At 39.9% G+C, this 19,155-nt stretch overlaps 1 protein-coding gene across 1 annotated transcript in view; it reads left to right on the forward strand.

The window, feature by feature from the left end:
- PRLR (prolactin receptor) overlaps window positions 1-19,155 on the forward strand; it is a 92,337-nt gene that overhangs the window by 59,467 nt on the left and 13,715 nt on the right. The window contains exons 3-8 of the mRNA XM_071425568.1: window positions 9,178-9,291; window positions 10,271-10,403; window positions 13,768-13,937; window positions 14,733-14,899; window positions 15,714-15,855; window positions 17,870-18,002. Of these exons, the coding sequence (XP_071281669.1) occupies window positions 9,222-9,291; window positions 10,271-10,403; window positions 13,768-13,937; window positions 14,733-14,899; window positions 15,714-15,855; window positions 17,870-18,002 (815 nt within the window). The 5' untranslated portion in view covers window positions 9,178-9,221. The remainder of the gene's footprint in view (window positions 1-9,177; window positions 9,292-10,270; window positions 10,404-13,767; window positions 13,938-14,732; window positions 14,900-15,713; window positions 15,856-17,869; window positions 18,003-19,155) is intronic.

Consider the following 19,155-nt stretch of genomic DNA (forward strand, 5'->3'; position numbering starts at 1 on the left):
CCCAGATCCTCTTGCTTTCCCCAGCTATGTGGGATCTGGATTTGAACCTGGAGGTTTGCAATCCAGCTCTTTCTTCACTGGCTGATCCAGTTGAGAGTTCATTGACATCCAAAGGCACCATTCAGAACAGTCCACCCAGACAGGAGATAGAAATAGGGTATAATGAGATTATGGGGTAGACTACTGCTGCCAACTCAGAACACTTCCACCCACTTGCTGCTGGAAACGGAAAACTTAAAACTTTGGAAAGGGTCCCAAAAGCTGCAGCGGCGACTGCTCCCACTGTGCACAGCGTGTCTCCTCCCCCTGGGATTAACAACGGCCTAAAGGGAGCCCCCCCTGTCCAGGTCCCTGTATGGGCCAGGTTAGTTAGTGTCTGTAGGCCCATTCATTTTGAATTCCAAGTTTACCCTGTGGGGGAGAGATGCCATGTCACAATGGGGGGCGAAACTGGACTTGCCTGCTCCTCAGCATTTTTAGGCGTGGCCACTGGGGAGCGCCTTACCCTAAAACTGAATTGGCTTACAGATAAACCAGTCCGAGTAGAGCAGTGGCCGCTGAACAAACAAAAATTAAAGGTGCTCACTCAGATTGTGGAAGAGGAACTGGCCAAAGGCCACATGGTGGAAACCAACAGCCCCTGGGACTCTCCTGTTTTTGTTATCAGGAAGCAACTGCAGTCTCATCCCGCAGCCACAGGAGCTGACGGGTGCTGGTAGCCGCTCCCGGAGTGACCAGTGGAGACCACGAATCCCACCACTCCCAGGTCCTCTGCGAGAACCTCTGGGTAGTGGCTCCGTCTGCGGCGTGGTGACGTAGGCGAGAGAAGGACTGCAAAGCACTGAGGCAAAGGAAGGAAGGAGTAGACAGACGTATGGATGCCAAGGCGCTTTATTGACCCAGGCAGGGCCAGTAACGGTGTCAGAGAAAAACTGCTGGGGAGGCACTTGTAAAGGGGAAGGGTGTGACACAAGGAGCCACGAGGGACCAATGAACGAAGCCCAGGGGAGGAGCAAGGGACACAACTGAACCAATAGGAATGGCCCAGAAGAGGGAAAAGGCTCAGGGGACAAATCATATGTTAGGTAAGGGAAGATTGACATAGAAAGTTCTCAAAATGAAAGGGGGTTGGTTACAATGATGGACAGGTAACTGGTGGGAAGAACAACCCATTATGAGAGAGAACATGGGGGAACCGAGGGTCAAACCAAATCTTAACTTATAAAAAATAACCAACTTTACAATAAAACCTGTATAAACGACACAATTCTACGTCTCCCCCTTTTTTGTTTTAAAAAGGAGAGGGGGGCACTGTAAAAAGAAACAGAGTCCAGTTCATGGAGAGGGTGCTGTAAAAGGTGTAAAGTCCAGTCCTTTATACTCCAGTGCTCTCTGCTTTTTGGTTCTCCCACCATATATTGTTTTTTCTAACAACAGCAGCAAAGGCGATCATGCATGCTGAGGAAGGCTTTGTGGTGGAGGCAGTGATGACTTGTTATAAGACGCTGAAGCACAAGGACGGCAGGAAACGAATGACAGCAAAATAACTTATGTTCTTCATGAAGGACAGGATCCACAATCGCGAGGAGCATTGTGGGTGCCTGAAATGAAATGAGAACAGAACACGTAAGGGATACTAAAACAAACATAAAAACGGAATTTCTCTGAGGGAGAGGCAAACGAATAAAAAAGATAATATCACAAGTTTCTTCCCCTCCTGCAGCGTTTTCTATTCTGTGCAAACGTGTGGTCAGTGGGGTCTTCCTGGCCGGGGGGGGTTACAGCTTGAGGTGTGCTAACAGATTCCATTGTTGTATAGGGTTTGATTAGTTTCTTAGAGATCCATCTGACACCTGAGGGCATGGACACGCAGGCGTATCTACGACCCCAAGTGATAAGCTGGAATGGACCCTGGATTTCTCCAGAGTCTGGGTCCCTAATAAGGACAGGTGGCTTCTCTTTGAATCCATAGTGTTGTTGCTGGTGGAAGTGTCTCAGGACTGGCAGCTGTTTGTCTGTCGAAAGAACAATTCAAAAAATTGATAGTAAAGAGTGCTTTACAAAGTCTGAGATGTGGGGACAGAGCCTGGACATCTCCCTGTTGGCAGGCGAGGACTTGCTTTAAAGTTTGGTGAGTGTGTTCTATTACAGCCTGACCAGCAGGGGAGTGTGGAATTCCCATCCAATGTTATACCCCCCATTCCTGCAAAAACTCACTGAGTGCCTTGGAGGTATATGCTGGGACATTATCTGTCTTGATGGCAGATGGGATCCCCAAAACTGCAAAGGCATGAATCAGATGTTTTTGTGCATCTGTCGCTCTTTCCCCAGTGTGGGCTGAGGCAAAGACAGCCCCCGAGAAGGTGTCCACAGATACGTCAACATATGTGAACCGCCCAAATTCGGACACCTGGGTGACATCAGTTCACCAGACTTCGCAGCTGTGCAGTCCTCTAAGGTTCACCCCGTAACCCAATGATGGTAGAGCCGTCTTCTGGCAATTTGGGCAGGTGGCCACAATCGTATTGGCTTGGTCTCGCCGCAGGTGAAATTGGCGGACCAGCCCTGGGGCACTCTGATGAAATTGCTGATGGTTTAATTTGGCCTGCTGGTAGATGCTAGGTAGGCCAGCCAGCTGGAGGGGTGCGGCTAGGGCATCTGCCCTGCGGTTTCCCTCGGCAATAAACCCAGGGAGGTCGGTGTGTGATCTTACATGCATTCCAAAGAAGGGTTGCTCTCAGTGGGAAACCAGGTGTATTAAACGCGAGAGCAAGCGATAGATGGCAGGATTGGAAACTTCTTTGAGCACTGCATGTTCTGCCCAGGACACTACGCCTGCTACATAGGCCGAATCGATTATTAGATTAAAAGGCTGTGGAAACTTCTCAAAAGCCTTGACGACTGCATCTAACTCAGCAACTTGTGGAGAACCCTCCACAATCTGCACATCGGCTTCCTGCTGCTGAGTCTGTGGGTTCTTCCAAGTAACGACTGACTTGTGGGATCCTTCAGATGCGTCTGTAAAAACTGTCAGGGCTTTGAGTGGATGGTGATTTTGAACCTCTTTTGGAATTAAATTAAATTCAACATTAAACAATTTGTGGCCTGGATGGTCCGTGTCCCATTGAAAAATCAACCCGTAAAGATGCGGTAGCCTATGCAGAATGATGAAGCTGAAGGGCAGATCCTCACAACACCAGTGGGTGTGCCAACTTGCAGTGACGGATTCGACCTTCTAGAGTGCTGCCCTAGCCTCCGGAGTCAGGGCCCTCGGGGAATCCAGGGTCTCCCCCGCTTTTAACAAGTTGAAGAGACGGGATAAATCTCTTGTGGTGAGCCCTAACCAGGGCCTGATCCAGTTTAGGGATCCACAGAGTTGGTGCAGTTCTCTTAGGGTTTTAGGGTTAGTGTGAATTAGGATTTTTTGGGGTGTAATGGTACGGTGGGTGATCTCAAGGCCCAGATACTTCCAAGGCGGCAGGCGTTGGACTTTTTCTGTTTGCAACTCAAATCCTACCGTAATAGGTTGTAATAGTATCCTCTAAGGCGCATGCAAGCATGTCGTCGTTAGGGGCACAGATAAGGATATCATCCATGTAATGGTATATTATGCATTTTTTTCTCTTGCGTGCGCAGGGGACAAATCATATGTTAGGTAAGGGAAGATTGACGTAGAAAGTTCTCAAAATGAAAGGGGGTTGGTTACAATGAGGGTCAGGTAACTGGTGGGAGGAACAAACCATTATGAGGGAGAACATGGGGGAATCAAGGGTCAAACCAAATCTTAACTTATAAAAAACAACCAACTTTACAATAAAACCTGTATAAACGACACAATGCTACAGGCTACAATGATCAGGCACACATTTTATTCTGACAAGCCACAGGTTTACACTGAACTGAACTGTTTATTACCCTTATTTCCCATTCTTGTCTCTCCCCAGTCCACTTTGAACCTTTCCTTTACTCCCCAGTGCCTTCCTTCCACTGTGTCCTTAGCGTTCTGCCTCCTTCAGTCGATGAGTCAGTGGGGAAAGAGGTTTGTTTGGTGAGATACACACAAGGACAATGGTCTGACTGTGCTTTGGTAGTCAGGTGTAGCTCATTCCCTGCACCTGATTTTCACTGATGAGGCTGCTAGAGTTCCTCCCCCAGCCCTCTCAGCTTTTATCTGATCATGTCCTGGCCTGGGTAGATGTTGATTAGCCTTTAAACAAGTAGCCTAGCACAGTTTATGAGTAAATTTAAACTGCATCCAAAGCTCATTTCTACAAAATTTTGTTTGAAATAGATAAAGGGAAGCATGTACAGTATTTTACCACTGTCTCTATCTCTCTATGTTTAAGTGTATTTACTTAGAGTGTCAGTATCTACAACAGCTAATACAGAGTAACCTTTTTTCTCTTTATGTTTTAGAAATAAATTAGTGGTGCTTTCAGAAATATACTATTATGGAATTTTTGTTTTTCAACTTTTCAAATAATCTGATATTCATGAAAGAGAGGCATAAAAAGCTGCCTCACATACATGAATCCCCTAGGTAGAAAATTTTATTTTATACTTTATGACTATGCTATCTATCAAAAATACCTAAAATTACTGTAAGAAGATAGTGATTGTGGAGTTGGGCTTGATAGCTGGTAGAGATGAATGCACAGCATAATTCAAGTTCTAATATAAGCTCTAGCTTTCAGTCTCTAAAATTTTACTCTTTAGAACTTACGATTTTCTTTTCTGTTAGAGATTGCTTTAAAAATAAATCCTGAAATTATGGCTAAACTTACAAAGCACCAGGGAAGAAAATTGAATATTCAGGAAATGTGAGACTGGTAGAGAAAGGAGGGTACTACTGTTAGCTAAAGCATTAGATTTGTTTTTGTGGGAAAGCAAAGGCAGTAGAGGTGGTATTTAGAAAAGAAAAGAAAAATGGTCAGGTTGTAGCTTTTGTTACACTTCTACTATAAGTCTGTTGGGCATTCTTTACCTTGGTTCCTCATCTGCAAAGATGATAATGGTAATTTCTTCTTCTTTTGACTTTTTTTTTTTTTTTTGTCAGTTTAGGTAGTGAGAGTTCTTAAGAAAATTTCAGTCTCTGTTCTGTAAAATCAATAGGAATTAAGAGTCTAAATACTATGATGGAGATGTAAGGGTCTAAACTGTTTTCAGGAATCTGGGGGTTTGTGATTTTCCTTTTTCAAAATTGACTCAAGTCTTTCAGACTGAGAAACATATCTCCTTGGGTGAGGCAATTTGTTTTGTTCATTATCACATCTTGACTGCTAGTCAAAGGAAGGACTGCCAAGGGTTGTTGGGGGGTGACTTATGAGAGAAATTTGGGAAAGATATATTATAAGGCCATATATAGGCTTTTCAGGTGAAATCTAAAAGTCCTTGCCACTGCACCCATTTTATGCAACACAGAAATATGAAGTCCCAAATCCCAGTAAATTAACTGAATATCTAGGTTCATAGCTAGTAGCAGGTACTAGGCTTCCTCACAAAGTACACAAGAGAACACACGTGCTTAAAGTTGCCAGCTGGAATCAGTCACAAGAAATTCAGATCATAGACATGCCTCAGCCCTTTATCTTCTCTGAAGCCTGTACATCACCCTGAAGATAGTGCTGGGTGCCTGAGGGATTCAGAGACATCCAATTAGGACTCATTCAGAGAGGAAAAACAGAGCTCTGGTCACACTACACATCTACAGCTTTTAATTTGCTGTATAATCCCAACCATCACTGTCAATCAGAAACACATCTGGCTATGATGCTCTGGCCATGGCTAGGAACATGTATCCCTGTTGGCTTTGTGATCTCTGTGTGGGAGGGCAGACTCCTGCCATGTCCATAATACAGCTGAATGTTCTAGGCTGTCTAACAGACTCTCACATTCTTGCTTTATTTGATTCCTTTTTTATATTTTGTTTCATACAGCTGTAGTTCAGCCTTTCAAATGGTAATGAACTATGGTGTTTTGAGAGCTCTTAAACTGTCTTTCCCCAGGCCCGAAAGATGAACATTTTTTATCATCATGACAAATGGAAATGCCAGACTTTTTCAGTAGAGATTGGTAAAGTACTTTTGGCTTTTGATTTCTTTAACCACAGAAGCAGAAATTAATAATGTCATTGCCAGTGGCTGATACACAGTTGTTCCTGTTCCTGCAAGCCTGAAAACATTGCAGATAGAAAATTTTTCCATCTGTGCAGAACTGAGTAAAGACTTCTCTGTCACTCTCAAGAAATTTATCCATCAGCAGAGCCAGGAAAGAAAGAAATGAAAGAATGCGAGAACTGAAAGTCAATTAGGACAAGGACATGTTTCTCTCAACTCAGCTTCATGGCACCTGATTTAGGTACTGGTGTTTAGCTTTCATCTTTATTTAATAGCATTGTCAGCACAGTTTTCAAACCTACAATTTCATTATATTATTAATTCCAGGGCAGAATTATTTTACAGGAATATCTAATTCTTCTGTGCATTCTGAAACACCAGTAATAGTTTCCACTTCCATCAAGGAGCACTGCATTCTGGCATGTGATGCACAGCTGTTGAATACTATCTGACAGCTGTGTTAAAAGGCAAAATTCAGATAGAATGTCAGAGTGCAATAACATGGTTGGAATTAAATCAAGACTTTCAAAAGGAGGCATATGATCTTTTAATTATCAGTTACTCAACCCTTGATTTTGGATCACATTGTGGCAAATCAATGTCCGCTGCATCCCTCATGAAAGAATGCATTCAGTCCTAAAAGAGAGACATTACTTCATAGCATCTTCAAAAACACTAATTACCCTTTTATGAAAACATTATATATAGGGAAGATGCACTTTAGATACAGTTATGACAAAGTGAGTATTATTTTATTAAGCAAGTATTTTCAAAAAACAGGACATCTCTCCAGAAGCCTTCTAAGCCCTATTTGAGTCGCAAATACTGAATAGCAAGTGAACATGGAAGCATTCTTATTTTACTCATTCTTATTTTCCCTCTTTTGATGCTTATCTTGTTTTATGTTTGCAGATGACAACCATACACTTGCATGGAGTACAAAGCCAATTCTTTAAATCACCATCATGAGGCAGTCTCTATGTCATGTTGATAGCTGTGTTCAAAATCTGTTCGGTTCTTTTTTCCGGAGTGTAGATTACCAGAACTGTAGACAGAGCTTAGTCTGTGACACTGATAGGTCCATATTCCTTCCCTGTATCACCTCTTGTTCTTTCACACAGCCATATTACAGAAGTGGTTCACAATCATCCCATTTTCAAAAGCTCCAGAGGAAAAATATATTTTTTAATGCATTAATTTCAGCCTATCACTATTAATTTGGTTCTTTAGGTCTTCAGTTTACAAAATCATCCCATTTTCCTTGAAAATTGCTCTAGTAAAGATCCTTCTTGATGATGCCCTCTTTTGTTGTATTAAAAAATGTCATTCTTTCAGCCAGTGTAATCAGTTTCTCTTTTGTCAATTCTTCACATAGAAAGATACATACAGAAAAGTAAAAAAAAAATCATGCAATAGTTCTTTATCAATATGACTCTTAGCTTTAAAGTACATTGTTTTGCAAATGTTCCAACTATTTTTAGAAGTAATATAATATTGTAAATACTGTCATATGTACATGAAATAGTTACTGTTTGTAGTTTCATTATTTCATCTTCACCTGAGAAAAATGTGCCTTTTATGAGCCTAATCATCTGTGTTCCTCATTATATAGCCCTATTTTTATGGGGCTATAAAATTATTTTTGGGTAATTTCTGACATTAAACACTAATGTTTGTGCCTACCATTTGTTTACAGTAATAAAAGCTGCATGTGTTTACACCAAACTGGAATTTATATTTAAGTGGTTCTCTCTTCACTGGCTTTATATGCACAAAATGCTCTGAGTGAGTTTAAAACTAACCCAGATGCAATTTTCCAGCCTGTAGCTCAGTTGCGCACCTGAAACACGCCTAGATATTCAGAAGTGGCATATGGGAATGTAGCCAACTGTTGTTCTCTTCCACATTGTCCACAGTAAACATGTTTTAGACTTAGCTGCATTAACTGATACTTCACTTGGCTTTGTGCTTGAAAAACATTTGTATGATGATGCATTACAGTTTCTTGATGTAGAAAATTAATTGCATACTGCAAAATTAGTCATCTGATGAACCACAAAGGATTTTTCCTCACCCAGGACACAGCTTGTTCTCATGCTGTGCTACACGGAATGGGTTGCAAACATACATCTACCTGTGAATGTGCTAGGGGTAGGAGTGGAAAGCTGAGATAAGGAACTCCCTATTGAGGCAGTAAAATGTTCTTCTTAGTTTCGAAGACTGAGGTTGGCAACCGAGAATCCAACAGCTGACTGCAGTCGTCTCCAAGCAGGGAGTGTACTGGTGGGAGAAGCAGGAGGTGTCGTTTCTTCAGGCTAAGCAAACAGATTTAGCAGCAGCAGGGACTCCAGAGCACCCAGAGCTGTAACCTGAATTCTGAGGACATCTAGTGGTGTGAGCCCACGGCAGGGACTGGGTCTTGGTCCCAGGTGGTGACCCCTTGCAAATCTGTCTTTCACCTGAAATTTACTGCAAAATGAAATACAGTAAAAACAATTGGTTGAATGTACTGAAAGAGTAATATTCTTCTGCTCAAGGGATCCTGAATTCAATACTGACAGTCCTAAATATAGAGAAGTTTTGAGATTGGATCAAAATCATAAGCTTGTAAATGAATGTTGGACCTTTTCTATTTGCCTTCTGTTTTCATGACTTTCAGAGTTCAAGTATGTTGACCTCTTCTTTGCATCAGTAGGGGTAAAAGTATATTTTTGTTGCTAAAAGGCTGCTTTCTTAGATTAATTAATTAACCTAGAAGTTAGAACTCTAAGATAAGAACCCGGTATCCCAACATGCCAAAGAAATATGCAAGATTTGTTAATGCTAAAAAATTGTAATCCTAGCACTGCTAATCATTCAGAGACCTCTATCAAGGCCTACCTGCTTTTCTGAGGTTCTGGTTTTCAGCTTCCAAAGTGGAACTGTTGGTGTTGCCTCACCTTTTTGAGAGAGAGCAAGAATCAATTACCTGCAATTCAAAAAAGGACTTTGGTCAAGTCATGAGATACGTATTACATGCTGAGCATTGTTACTGACTGTTGCATGATGGTGTGTTTTTCAGTGAGCCCTTGATCTCATACTTCCTCCTGCGGAGAGGCAGGCATCATGAAACAGAGATTCATTTCATCAGTCCCAATTATTTTGCAGCTTGCTCTGACTACAGTAGGTCTGACTGGTAAGTACAACACTTCCTGAAACACTTGTTTTTTCCTTAAGACACTTTCTTTAGAAAAGTCTGAGGCTTTACCCCATTTATCCTGACCAACACTGGAGCATGTACCTCTTTAAATTGCTTTCTTCTGAAGTTTGTTATGGCAATTTTGATAATGGCTGGAGTTGTCTTTTCTTTTTACGTGATTAATTTAAGGATTCTTTGGTGGCAATACTGAAACACTATATTCACTTTATGCCTGTCACCTTCTTGGGATTTAGCATATGAATAGTTACTCTGTTTGAGATAATTACATGGAACTTTAATGAAATAAAGATAAGCTTAGGTTAAAAGGTCACACGCTTGTTGTTTTAAAATGAATGTAAAAGTGTAGTCTGTATTCCTGGTGTAAGTTAATGAGAAGTAGTCTTAACGAGAAATATTCTTAAATATATTTGGATTAACAGGGAATGATTGAACAATGAATGAGTACATTCAGTTTGCCAGTACCTAAAAAAATCTATCTAGCCCATTGATTTCCTTCTTTTTATAATTTTCTGACCTATAATTTACCTCAAATATGTGCAAAGAATGGAATTTTAGTTCTGTTGCAAAGTTGAAATTTAATTTTAAAATAATCTGAAGATACAAAATTTTAATGTTTATGGGGACAAATCCTAAAAGTCATATATTTATTTCCCATCTTCATAATTTAATTTTGAGATAAATATACCATTTTGAGTTTAGGTAAAAAATAAATGTTCTTGTTAAAAAGCAAAATCATTATACTAGGTGTTTTAGAAGTTTGAGGTAAAGTGTATATACCTTTTTGAGAATATTGATCCTTTTCCCAGGCAGAGTTATTTGCTTAATTCAGTTCAGTTTTGTATAATTTTATTGTCTTCAAAAAAGGAATGCTAGGTTGACTTTTATCATTCAACAATAGCATCCAAAAGCATTGCCCACTTCTAATTTAACTAGTTGGATTTTTGCACTTCCCTAGGTCAATCATACCCTGGAAAACCTCAGATAATAAGATGTCGTTCTCTAGAAAAGGAAACCTTTTCATGTTGGTGGAAGCCTGGCTCAGATGGAGGACTCCCTAACAATTACACCCTGTTCTACAGCAAGGACAGGTAACAAGTGGTGCATATGTACTCTGTAAGTGATCAGGTGAGGGTTTTGTCAGACCAAGAGAATGACAACATTAATTTGTAAAGTTGTTTTTATGAATCCATTTTAACCTTAGATAGACAACAGGGGCTGCATAAAATCCATGGCTTCCCTTGTTGGAAGAAAACATGACTACTAAAAGCCCCGAATCTTCACCCTGTCCCTCCTGAAACTCATCTACCAAAAATCCCACTTGTCTGAAGATGTGCTGGAAACAAAGGCGTGTTTGCCCATCTTTTTGGGAAGCACAAGCTTTCAGTTAGATGGGGTCACCCTCTGAGCACTGAAGCATAAGGGCACCACAGGGCAGCAGATCTCCCATCACCCCAGCCATGGAGCAGGGCAGGAGGGGCGCAGCCCAGCCCTGGGCATTGGTCACCTCCTTGGGGACAGGGACAGGCTGAGGCCACGCTGGGCTGGGACATCAGCTCATGGGTTGGGCTGGCTCAGGGGGCTGTGACTGGGAAAGACAGGACTGTGTGGAGCTGGAGACCAGCTAAACTGGGGACCTGGGACCCAGGTCCCCATGGAGGGGCTGGGCAGGGTCAGTGAGGGCTGCTGGGGCCCTGCCAAGGAGCTTGTCCATTACCATGCACACTAAAACCCCATTCTGGACTATGGTAATTTTTTTCTCCTGTTGGTTTTGTGGTCAGTGGTTCCCAAAATGCAGTGAAATCAGACATGGGTGTAACATCTCAAAAATTAATATTTTGGTAATTATCACTCCCTCATCCTGCTCAGGAATGAAGCGTATATGTTTGGCAACTTTACTTAACCTGTCCATCTTTCTTTAACTTTGTACTTTCTTCCTGAAAACAGTCTTTGAACAGGGACAAGTAAGCAGGGAGGCTTAGAGATTAAATTTTTTTATAAATCCAGGGAGATTAAGAATAGGTAAAATAAAGTCTCAGAAATCACTGCGACATTTAAGCATTTCAAATCATTGAGCAGAAAAAAATGCAGAAAAAAACTCTTTAATGGAGTTACCACACACAACAATGATTTGGGAACTTTTATTTTATGAAAGCCCAGATGTTTCAGTCTTTATCAAAAAGTTTAATGAACATTTTAATTCACTGCCCAGAGCCATTTTGCTTAGGGAAGGATAGGAGTGCTTATCCATTTATTAAATCTGCTGAAACCAGGCTCTGCCAAGCATTTTAGACCTGGGCCACAATTGCCTTTCTAGGCTCATTTTCTCTTAGGTATAGACCCCTTTCTCCCATCTTTTCTTTGTGAACTATGACAAAACTTCCTGGAAACTAAGAAACCTTATTACTGATCATACATAAAGCATAATAGTGGAATTACTGTTCATTCTTGTGCCACATCAGCTGATGCTTTGGATTTGTACAGTTCTTATCACCTGACACAGGCTGTGAGTACATCACCTTGGCCAGCTTTGAGCACAATCCCTCTCCTAAATAATCCAAAGACCCATGTAAGGGCAATAGTAATTGACTGTGAAGTAATTTTTTTTCTTCTTTTTTTTCAGATAGTTTTGATTATGATCATGTTAAAAAGAAATAAATTGACATCAGGAAGGTTGTGGAACAGGTTGTCCTGTGCAACCACACAGCACATAGAGGACAACCAAGGGATCAGACCCAGCTACCATGGATTTAGGAATGGCGGGTCCTGCTTGATCTCCTTTTATGAACAGGCAACCCTCTCAGGAGAGGCTGTGGATGTAGTCTGCCTGAACTTCACCAAAACCTTTGACAATGTCTCCCACAGCATTCTCTTGGAAAATCTGGCAGCCCATGGCTTGGACAGGAGCACTCTTTGCTGTGTTAAGAAAGGGCTGATGGCTGGGCCTAGGAAGGGGTGGTGAGCTGTGCTGCATCCACTGCAGCTGGTCACCAGTGGTGTGTTTAGGGGATCAGTGCTGGGATCAGCCCTGTTAGATATCTTTACTGATGATCTGGATGAGAGGATTGAGAGCACCCTCAGTGAGTTTGCAGATGACACCTGGCTGGGCAGGAGTGCTGATCTGTTGGAGTCCAGGAAGGCTCTGCAGAGGGATTTGCATGGAGGCCGATGGTGTGAGGTGCAGCCAGGCCAAGTGCCAGGTCCTGTCCTTGGTAACAACAACCTCATGCAACTCCAAGCTGGGGTAGAGAGGTTGGAATGTGGCTCAGCAGAGAAGGACCTGGGGATGAACATGAACCAGTGTGTACCCAGGTGGTTAAGGCCAGTGGCACCCAGCCTGTGTGGCCAGCAGGACCAAGACAGTGATTTGCCCCGTACTTGACACTGGTGAGAGCACACCCAAATCCTGTGTGCAGTTCTGGACCCCCCACTGCAAGAAAGACTTTGAGGTGCTGGAACATGACCAGAGAAGGGCAACAGAACTGGAGAAGGGTCTGGAGCATGAGTCATGTAAGAAGCAGGTGAGGGATCTGGGGGTGTTCATCCTGGAGAAAAGGAGGCTCAGGGATCACCTTATCACTCTACAACTCCCTGAAAGGAGGCTGTACTCATGTGTCCATCAGTCTCTTCTCTCAGGGCATAGTGATAGGACAAGAGGAAACAGCCTCAAACTGCACTGGAGGAGGTTCAGGTTGGACCTCAGGAAGAATTTATTCACTGAAGGGATGGGTAGGCATTGGAATGGGCTGCTCAGGGAGGTGGGCAGTCACCATTTCTGGAGGTGCTAAAGAAGCTACTGGACATTGCACTTGGTGCTATGGTCTGGTTGACAAGGTGGTCAAAGCTTGACTTGAGAAGCTTAGAGGTCTTTTCCAACCTAAATGATTCTCCTACCTTGCTGAAAACAAACTAATCAATAAAAGAACTCTTTGCCATAGGGCCCATAAGTTTAATTTCTCGGGGTGATATGCAAAGATATTTAGCAACTTATGTAATTGAAGTAAATATTTTTCATTTGCCTCTTACTTGCTTATAAATATTGTTAAAATTTCTTTGTTTTGTCTGTGGAAATTTCTGTTTCTGCTCTTTTGTTGATTTATTCCTATGTATAAACAAAGGGGAGAAAGCATTCATCAAAACAACTGCAGTAAAAATGTAAATGAAGCATTTATGGTAGTGTCATTTCACATGTACCAAATGTTTCCCAGAGATGGGATTATATATATATATATATATATATAATATTAAATTATAATAAATATATATATATATAATTATTTAAATTTCTGGTTATTCTATATCTATATAAATTATATCTGTGATTATATATATATATATATATATATATATACACAAACCCACAAACATTTCAGATTTTTCTGCTGAATCTAGTCCATTGCTAGAATGTTATCTGCTTTGCTTCATTTCCTAAATTTTTCAATCATTTTGTTTCAGTGAAGAAAAAATCTATGAATGTCCAGACTACCTAACATCAGGTCCAAATTCCTGTTACTTTGATAAAAACCACACTAATCCCTGGACAACATATATTATCACCGTAATGGCAACAAATGAGATTGGAAGTAACAGCTCAGATCCTCAGCATGTGGATGTAACTTCCATAGGTAAAATCAAAGAATGAAATGGAAAACAAACTAGTTGGAGATGTGTTCAGTTTTTAATCCCAGAACAGGTAGTGGTGAAAGATTTTTTTCCTCATGATGTGCAATTTGCTATTGAGAAGTGTTTATTTACAGATAACCTAAAATATGCATGTTAAATGTATGTGAAAACTGCATTTTAATTCTAAGTTAAGTAACTACGTACTTGATTGTAGGAATTTCATGTATGCATATGTAAAAATTTTAGCTGAAAAATTTGCTTCACTTTCTAGTTGTCTGCAGTATTTTAGTGAGACTCAATGTAGATTATAAAATTTTTCAAATTAGGTTAACCTACCAAGTACTTCAAATGTAAAAATCATTTTAGCTGCTGGCATTGCAGTCTTGGAAGGGTAAAAATAACTGCCTGAGCATTATGCGGGCTTTTTGTAGAACTTTATATTCCTGACTCCAATCTAGTTTCCGCACACATATTATATACCATTTTAATTATAATATGCTTAGTTTTTCTAGCTATGAAATAGATGACATTCTAGTTTTCCAGGAGCGGCCTTATAAAATTATGATTTGTATTTCCTTAGCCTGACATATTCAGAATAAAGTTTAAGATTTGCTGATACTGTTGGAAATCAGGAGCTAGTAAAACTTATTGAGGAAAAAGGAAAAATAAAAGTCTTCTTTATTATTCTTTTACATTGATGAAATATCTGAAAATAATATGATGACATACAAAACATAAAGGAGGTGGTTTTTTTCTGAGAGAAAATTAAATAGCACACTTTTCATTCATTTATACAGTTCAGCCAGATGCTCCTGTGAACCTCTCTCTAGAAACAAACACATCTGCTAACCTGTCATACCTTTGTGCAAAATGGTCTCCACCCCCATTAGCTGAGGCCAGCTCTAATTCACATGTGTATCACTATGAGCTACGACTAAAGCCTGAGGAAAAGGAAGAGTGGGAGGTAAGGAAAAAATACATTTATTTTATAAGTGCTCTATTCATTATTATAAGTGCTCTATTCAAATGAATTCTCTTGTCTCAGTTTAATTGGTCCTATAAAAATGTAAGAATAGAAAAATTATTGTAACTAGATCTGCTTAAATAAAGAAAATTACTGGAGTGGTCTGTGAAATTCAATATATTTACATAATCATCCTAATGTTATGTATGACAAAAACCAGTTATCATCATCCTCTCCAACATGATCACTTGGAGGCAACCTGCCCCTCAGAAATTCTGTTGTGGCCCACTCACATTTAACCGCTCCATTGACATTCTCGACCTGTTGCCAAATTTCTAGGAATCAGCTTCAGTACTGCTACAGCTGAGTTTTCAGGATAAAATGTCATTCTTAAACTTATAGTCATGTGTCCTAAATGCTGCTTAGCTTGTTGCTGCTTAATGATGGAGAATGCTATGCATTTTGAAATAGTTCTGAGGAGAAATTAGAAGAGTCTGAGAAAGTAACTTAAAGCCACTGAGAAGTATTTCAGTGGAAGTTTATATGTGGGCTGGACTACTTGTAATGTTCTTTGCATTATGGATCTGATGGCATATTTGGAAGTCTACGGTTTAATATTTTCTAGAATATCAGAATCAGCAGTGATTTTTTTCTGCTAAATCACTACTTTTGCTTCTTGGTAATTGATATCTTATAGAAAGCCGACTTAAATCCCTGACTTTCAGAAGTCAGAACCTCATGCCTGTTCCTTTATGGTTTATTCGTTGAAGTGGTCCAATTCTTGATTATTTTCCCAGTCCATTTTCTTTTACAGACAGTGTCTGTAGGAATGCAGACACACTATGAGGTGAGCAGCCTGAAAGCTGGGGTGAAGTACATTGTTCAGGTGCGTTGCATGCTAGACCTTGGAGAATGGAGTGAGTGGAGCTCAGAAAGAAGCATTGAGATCCCCAAAGGTGAGTGGATGATTGCTGCTCTGTAAATTGCTTTTAAAGTGTGGCAGGTTCAATGCTATGAAGGTGCCTAAATGCCAAATCCTGAAAACCTGGCCTCTCACATGGGTACTTAGTAGCACTCAGGGCATTTTACCATACTTCCTTTGTAATTGCTTTGTTAATCTTGTTGATCTGGTCAGGATCCTCTGCTGAAACTAGCTATGATGAACAAGGTGGGATTTACTTGGAAGTCATTTCTGATACAGACATGCCTAAATAATTTATTGTTCCTATCCCTTTATTTAAAAACCATGTTGATTTTATCTGTAGCTATAAATATCAGGTAATGTTTTTTGTATAAGAGCCCAGACAGAAAGCCCTGATGGCTCTTACAGATAATATCACATGGAAGTCACTATCTGCGTTTTACTGGATTTAAGTAGACACATTAAATATGTATGACATCATATCTTGTTGCAAGACACTTTAACCTAGCTGTCTCAAAACTTCTTCAGTTAGTAGTTTTATTATTCATTATTTGACATGGATATTGTTGAAGTACTGTTAATAGAAAAATATTTTTTAAATATCCCATTTTCAGATCTGCCTTAGGCAAGTATAAATTTGGAAAATCAATCTCTCTGCTGTACATAGTAGAAAATATATATTATTGATGTAATAGGAATACTTTTGCCACAAATACACAACTGCAAAAGTTTCAATCACTTCAGGGTTTTGATGAGCATCATCCTATTCAAAATTCAAGCATTTTTCTCCGCCCAGTTCTTAAGTGCTGTTCTTGAAACTATAAAAACTTGCTCTGGAGCAATCATGCAAGTAGCCTGAGTACTGAACATAAAAACATTACAGTGAAATATGAGACCTGCTTCTTTGTATATTTTGAGTACTTCAGAAGAAAATTACTGGCAAGAATGCCAACAAATAGACATACATTTACATTCTTCCTTTTTTTATCTAAAATCAAAAGAAAATTACAGCATACCTTTCAAACAAACAGAATAATCTTTAAACACATCTTTTGGAAAAAAAGATTTGTTTTGTATGTAGTGGTTTAAGCCCAGCTGGCAACAAACCATCACACAGCTGCCCACTCATAAATCACCATGGTGTAATGAAGGGAAGAATGAAAGGGAAAATCTGTGGGTTGGGATAAGAACAGTTCAATCACTAAAACAAAGTAAAATGTAATAATAATAATAATAATAATAATAATTGTAGATGATGATGATGATGATGATAATAAAAAAGGGGAAAAAATTCTGGACAATATATTTTCTCACCCACTGCTGATAAATGCCAGACTCCATTTCTGAATCCTGATGGGCACTGGTTCTGGGTAACTCCCAAATTTGTATGCTGGAGATGATGTTCTGTGGAACAGGTGACCTTTGGTCAGATCACCTGTCTATCTATAGTCACTCCCAACCTTTTTTTTTCTGTTTTGTAGCTCTTTACTGATGGTGCAGGAGACACAAAAAGGCACCCTTGGTTTAGGATAAACATGACTTAGTGACAAAATATCCCTATAATGAATGATAATATCCCTATAATGAATAATGAAAATTATTCTCATACTGTATCCAAACCACAGCACTATACGAGTTACTGAGAAGAAATTATGCTAGCTGAAACCAGAACACCATAGAAAATAGACTGGATAGTAGAGTGTATTTTAAATAACTCCGTAGAGCCTACTATGACTGTATTTCAACATTCCTTATTAGATTTTGGGGCAGAAGAAAGCCACAGGCAGAAAACTAAAACTGTTCTTCAGTGCAGCTGCAGTGAGAGAGAATTCTGAATCCAGGTGAAAGTAGCAAGTTGTTGCCCTAAGCAGCAAATGGTCCCTCCTTTCCTGTGCCACTACAAAGCAAGTTTCTCTTTTTTCCTGTTCCTGTTTTTCTGTTTTCCTATTTTTCTATTTTCCTGTTCTCTGTTTGACTTTATTTTGCAAATTTAAGGTGGACCTAATGGATTAAACTTACTAATTAGTTCATTTCTTTATCTCTTACAGAAAGGTTACCTCCTGAAAAGCCTATAATAATAAAGTGCCGTTCTCCTGAAAAAGAAACATTTACTTGTTGGTGGAAACCTGCTTCAGCTGGAGGACTCTTGACCAAACACACTTTGCTTTACAGCAAAGAGGGGTAATAAGTACTGTGTAGTTATTCTGTGTTTTGTTGGAAGTACCTGGAAAATCAACCCTCACTGGTTTCTTATTTTGGGAGATCACATTTTCTGTAGTCCATGGTTTTGTCCAGTGGCATGTTATGGCATCAGAGTAAAGCAGCAACATGTCTAAGATTGAAATATTAAATCTTGGTCTCTTTATAATGACAGGTATATAATTACTGTGAATTCTGTCTTTTAATTGCTCATCAACAGCTTGTTAGTAAACAGTGCAACTGCACAGTCCTAAAACTCTTCAACCACGCAGTCTTAGAAATAAAACTTTCCAAAATTAGCAGATACTAAAATTTTTATCTTCTGATAAGGCTTGTTTTGCACTAGTATTCATAAGGCATGAATGTTTTCTGGTTTCTGTAGTAACCTTTCCTTGGAACTCAGATAAAGTGCTAAACATTGATTTTAAAGAAAGAGTCAATAAGTCTTATGAACCTTTTTTGGTCCTTTTTAGTTCACCTAGTACTGCTGTACTTTGCAATTACCTAAATAGATGCTAAACTCTGTAACTATCAGCTGAGAGCCCACTCTTAGTGTAAAAAGACAGATACTGGTCCAGCCAGGTATGGCAAAGTAAGAGGACCACATCCACAACTTTTTCTTTTGTTACTGTGCATCTAGGAAGAGCATGAAAACAATGACTACATACTCAAATTTCTCTCCTACCCCTCCTATGACTTTGGGAAGCTTGGGAATGGATGTGAAGGACAGTACAAAGTAGATTTATTTTTTTAATGATCAAGAGATGAAAGACCAAATAAATTCTGAAGGCATATTAGTGTAATATGCAGAATTCCTGTAAGTGTGAGATGATCATTGGAAATACATAGTATTTAATAGATAGAAGACTCAGCAATCACTTCTACTCAGTCTCTGTAACGTTTAAGGGCTCTGGGCTGTGCAGTGAACAGTGGCTTTCAGAGAAGGAAGAGCTGTGCTGTACTAGCTCACAGCTGCATCTGCAATAGCCTAAATCCTTCAGGCTTTGTGGTGTTTGCTTTGTGGGGAAAATGCTTAGTACAGTCTCTGTGATTGTCCAATGACTCTTTAGTCTGGAAGCAGTTTTCTGATTTTCTTCACATTGCCAGGTGTGAAAAATCAGATCCAGCCCTAAAT

This window comes from Agelaius tricolor, unplaced genomic scaffold (assembly GCF_023055355.1).
Source record: "Agelaius tricolor isolate 1412-34295 unplaced genomic scaffold, bAgeTri1.0.p SCAF_4, whole genome shotgun sequence".
In the NCBI taxonomy this organism is placed as follows: Eukaryota; Metazoa; Chordata; class Aves; order Passeriformes; family Icteridae; genus Agelaius; species Agelaius tricolor.